Raw genomic sequence first — 4,613 nt, 5'->3', positions numbered from 1 at the left:
CGGAGCCGCGGGCGCCGAGCGGCTGCAGCTGGCGGCGTGTGGCAGGGCTGGCAAGGTGGACTTTGCCCCTTCCAGATGACACATGAAAAATACCACATTTATGAGGGGTGTTGCCTAGAAGTGTCAGCCACCCCCTCAAATCCTGCAGCAGCCCTGGAGGCTGGAGCAACGGCATCACCCTGATGTCCAAGCCAAGGAGCTCCTCTGGTCACAAGTTCTGTGTTCAGCAGTGAGGCAGCGGTTGTGGCCAGTGCTACTGGTGCCCATGTGCTTCAGCACCGTGTGGGATTGTTCCTGGTCCTTGTGCACGATGCTCTGGCCTTCCCTCTGCTCCTGAGCTCTGCTCCCTGCTGCAAACACTCTCCCAGGCTCCCTGGAGCAGCCCAGGCTGGCAGGGCATCAGACATGTGCCTTTTGCCAAACTTCCCGTGCCCCAGTGCCTGGAGTTCCTGTGTCTTGGCAAGTCCCATCTCCCATCTTTGCTCCAGCTGCCACAGTGCCATCAGCCCCTTCTGCTGCGGCAGCCCCAGTGCTGTTCCAGCGCTGCTGCCTGTCAGGAGGCCTTGGTATGTCAAACCTGGTGTCCAGGGATGCACCAGAGAGCTGCAAGCCAGGATTCCCCGCCAGCCTCCCTCTTTCGGTCCTGCCTGTTGTGGTGTGGCTCCCTTGGAGCTATCCTGTGCTCCCAGCTCACTGCTGCTGGCCAAGATGGTTCCTCTAGTGCTCATCACTGGCAGCTCCTCTGTGCCACAGCTGGCTGGCTGCCAGTGCCCTCCCGGAGAGTTGTGCTGGGGCAGCAGATGAGCATCTTGCCAGGTATGGTCGTGGTGAGTTCAGGGTTTGCATCTTGGGCAGGAAAGGCTTCCAGAGCAATTTAATTTTTTTTTTCTGTGGAGAAGCAAAAGCTGAAAAATAGTCCTGCGTGAGAGTGAGGGGATTATTTTATTCGTGGTGAAGCTGAGAATAGGCTGTTTGATACAAGTATGGGTCGTATCTTCCAACTTAATAAAACACTCCAGTATCAGGTCCCGGTTGCCACAGCGAACAGGAGCTTTGGTGGCACATGTCAGCTCCTGGACGGTTGTTTCTGCCCCTCAACAGGCCTGGAGCACAGAACAGTGTTTCCATCCCACACACTTGTGGTGGGGCTCGGATGTCCCTGCGGGTGGCCGGGGCCACCTGCCTCTCTTCACAAGTTCTTTCTGGCCTAAGCCTCCAGACTTTGGGCCCTGGCTGGATGTGTTGCCCGTGCTGAAGCTGCCCCTGAGAAGCGTCTGGCTGGCTGGAGCTTCAGTGAGGTGAAGACTGAGGTGCTCTGGACATTGCCAGCCCCAGAGAAGGTGTTTTGGACATGAAACCCATTCTGTAGGTGAGAAGTTTCTTGGTTGTCTTCACCCCTGCACCACAAGGGAGGTCCTTGTGGTGTAGGGACCAAGGATGCTTCTCTGTCCCTGGGATGCCTTTTGGAGGCTGCAAATGAGCTTTTGTGGGAGCACCAAGGGACCCATCCCACCTGGGTCAGGGGCTGGCTGGGGTGGCCAACCACCCCTGTCCATGACCACCCTGGGGGTGGCAGGGCTGGTGTGGAGCTTGTTGGGGCAGCTGGGAGAGCATGTCCATGGAGGCAGGGCTGTTGCTGGTTTCCAAAACGGCCGTGGGTGAACGTGTGGGTGAAACCCACTCGTGAGTGATTGTGTGCTGACAGCCCACACTGATGAGCTGTATGAGGGTGCCTGTTCCTTCCAGACCTGAACTTATTTCCCCCCTTCTCTGGGGGGTCCTATCCTCAGACATGTTGGACATGGCCACGTCAGTCGGGTTTTCTGGTCCCTGCAGACTGCTCAGAGTGAGCTGCTCAGGTCTGGCTGCAGAAACACCTCTTGATTGTCACGAGTGTTGATCCTTCTCCTGAGCACTGTTGGCTGGGCTGTCTGTCGTGGGGAGACAGCAGCGTGAGAAGCGGCAGATGATTTCTTAAAATACAGAGTAAAAATATTCTGTATCCTTCTGCCTCTTCTGGACTGTGGCCAGTTCAACCTCTTCCATCTGGAGACTGGCAGATGTCTGCAGATTTCTTTTGTTCCTTGTGTTCACCAGAGAATGCCAGAGCTGCGAGCAGGCTGCAGTGGCCAGAGGAGAACACTGATTTCAGCCTCATCTTGGTGACCACGGTCCTTTGGTGTCCATCTGCCCCAGTTAGGGTTCAGCTGGGAGCTTGTTCTTGGTGCATCTCCAGTAAAATGGCACCTTGCAACCTGCTACTGACTTCTGCCAAAGCAGTCACCAACTGTGAAGGGTATAGTGGGACTGTGAGGGGTATTGCAGGACATTGGTGCATTCTTTGTGGTCACGTTTCAAAAACAAACACATCTCAGAGTCTCCTGTTGCCGAGTGACTTCCTGCTGTTGGTGGTTTCCCTCCAGGCACTTGACGTGGGCAGTGCTGGAGGATCTGGACTGCATAATGTGGGATGAGGATGGTACTGCCTATCCTTGGTGTTCCCTTGCTGTGTGAGCCCCGTGCCACAGCACACACAGGGTTTCCTGCAGCCATTTTTTGTGCGATGAACCAATGACACGTGTTTTATTCTCTTCTGTGTTTATTTTTTTTCTTGCTGCCCTCAGCGCTTCAGTGCTGTGGTGAGATCAGGCCGATGTTTCACAACCTGCCTCGTTCCTGACAGCAGTTTAACTTGGCACATAAACAGAAAGGGGCTGAGGGCACGTCAGATGTTTTCCCATCACCAGTGCCAGGGAACCTGGCAGCTCGTGGCCATGGGGTGCTGTGGTCTTCTGTACCTTGAGGTGCTCCAAGCGGGCTGTCCTGCCGTGCTGCTCTCCGTCCCAGCTGTGCAGAAGACTCACCACTTGCTCCCCAACATCTCTTGCCCTGAGTACCTACAGTGCTGCCCTACATTCTTCTGCTCCCATCCTGGCCTGCTCCTGGCTCTTTCCACATAGTCAGCAGTTAAGTCCTAAATCTCCAGCCCAGCAAATCCTCCAGCAGAGGCTGAGCAGCGATTAGAGCTGTGTTTGGAGCGGGTAATGCCATGTCTCTGTGCTTGTCTGCATCCCTGCTCAGGGTCAGGGTGTCCTTTCTAGACAGCACCCTCAGGCTTCAGCAAACCTTGAAACATTGATCAGTAATGGCCTTGGCTGATTGATTAGGAGTAGTGATTGCTAACCAGCTCTTCCACAGGAGCCCCCAGGTTCCCAGGGCTGCTCCACTCCTGCTAGCCTCCTCCACAGTGGCAGGCTGGAGCTGGCTGTGCCCTCATCTTGTTTACATCCTCCCTTCACAGGAACAAGGACACGACCAGGGACGAGTTTATCTTCTACTCCAAGCGCCTGATGAGGCTGTTGATTGAACATGCCCTTTCCTTCCTGCCACTGAAGGTGAGCATCTGCTTCTAGCCCATGGTCACATCCTCCCCCAGAGCTGTGCAGCCCCCTGACTGTGTTCCCACTCCCTCCACTTTTCTGCAGTCTGTCACTGTGGAGACGCCCCAGGGGACCATATACGAAGGGAAGCGGTTCCACAGGCAGAGGGTGAGACCTTGTCCCAGCCCCTTTCTACCCATCCTGGGTCAACGTGGGCTGGGAAGAGCCGGTGGCTCCTGGGGTCCATCTCAGTGTGGATGGGCAGCTCAAGGAGGCTGTCCCCACTCTTGTGGTGCCAGAGCCTCAGGAGCTTCACTTGGAGCAGCTGCTTTCCCTGCGCAGCACCAGGCAAACATTCCCATCCCTTCCCAGATCACTGGCGTGTCCATCCTGCGTGCAGGGGAGACAATGGAGCAGGCCCTGACTGCAGTCTGCAAGGACATCCGCCTGGGCAAGATCCTGATCCAGACCAACCATGACACGGGGGAGCCCGAGGTGAGGGTGGCTCCCACCCCAGTGCAGCCTCTGGCGCCGTGGGGCGGGTGAGGTGACCACCTGTCTGTCTTTCCCAGCTCCACTACCTGCGCCTGCCCAAGGAGATCAGCGAGGACTATGTCATCCTGATGGACAGCACTGTGTCCACTGGTGCCGCTGCTATGATGGCCGTGCGCGTCCTGCTGGTGAGGGCTTGGGGTGGGGTTGGTGGGTGGGGGACTCGCGGCTCTGGTGGCCGGGCTCTCAGGGCTCTGTGTCGTGCCACAGGACCACGATGTCCAGGAGGACAGGATCTTCCTGCTGTCACTGCTGATGGCGGAGATGGGGGTGCACTCGGTGGCCTACGCCTTTCCCCGCGTCCGCATCATCACCACGGCTGTGGACAAGCGGATCAACGAGGAGTTCCACATCATCCCAGGCATCGGTGAGGGTGGGCGTGGGGGTCTGTGCCCCATGGCCCCTCCCTCACCTGGTGCCCTGCGGCCACACTGAGGGGATCCTGGGTGTGGACATGGTAACAGGGGTGACGCTGCCATTGCCTCACTCTGTTCCCTTGTTCTGCAGGGAACTTTGGGGACAGATACTTTGGCACTGATGGCCCCTCTGCCTGGTGTGAGAGCGACGGCATGGACTGCTGAGCTGGCTGGCCACGGGACTACCAGCCAGGCTGGCTACAGGGCCAGCCCCCCTGCCTCTGCCCCCCGGAGGGGCGCCCAGCTGCCAGCCCGTGCCCACCCC

At 57.6% G+C, this 4,613-nt stretch overlaps 1 protein-coding gene across 1 annotated transcript in view; it reads left to right on the top strand.

Annotated features, from left to right (window-relative positions):
• The window catches only part of LOC104392378 (uridine-cytidine kinase-like 1), a 9,362-nt gene extending 4,849 nt beyond the window's left edge, over window positions 1–4,513 (top strand). The window contains exons 8-13 of the mRNA XM_010001772.1: window positions 3,302–3,395; window positions 3,486–3,548; window positions 3,753–3,875; window positions 3,953–4,060; window positions 4,143–4,299; window positions 4,440–4,513. Coding sequence (XP_010000074.1) covers window positions 3,302–3,395; window positions 3,486–3,548; window positions 3,753–3,875; window positions 3,953–4,060; window positions 4,143–4,299; window positions 4,440–4,513 — 619 coding nt within the window. The remainder of the gene's footprint in view (window positions 1–3,301; window positions 3,396–3,485; window positions 3,549–3,752; window positions 3,876–3,952; window positions 4,061–4,142; window positions 4,300–4,439) is intronic.
• Window positions 4,514–4,613: the final 100 nt, after the last annotated feature.

The sequence above is a fragment of the Chaetura pelagica genome, unplaced genomic scaffold, assembly GCF_000747805.2.
Source record: "Chaetura pelagica isolate M959 unplaced genomic scaffold, ChaPel_1.0 scaffold307, whole genome shotgun sequence".
NCBI lineage: Eukaryota > Metazoa > Chordata > Aves > Apodiformes > Apodidae > Chaetura > Chaetura pelagica.
This window is presented reverse-complemented; position numbering and strand designations above follow the sequence as displayed.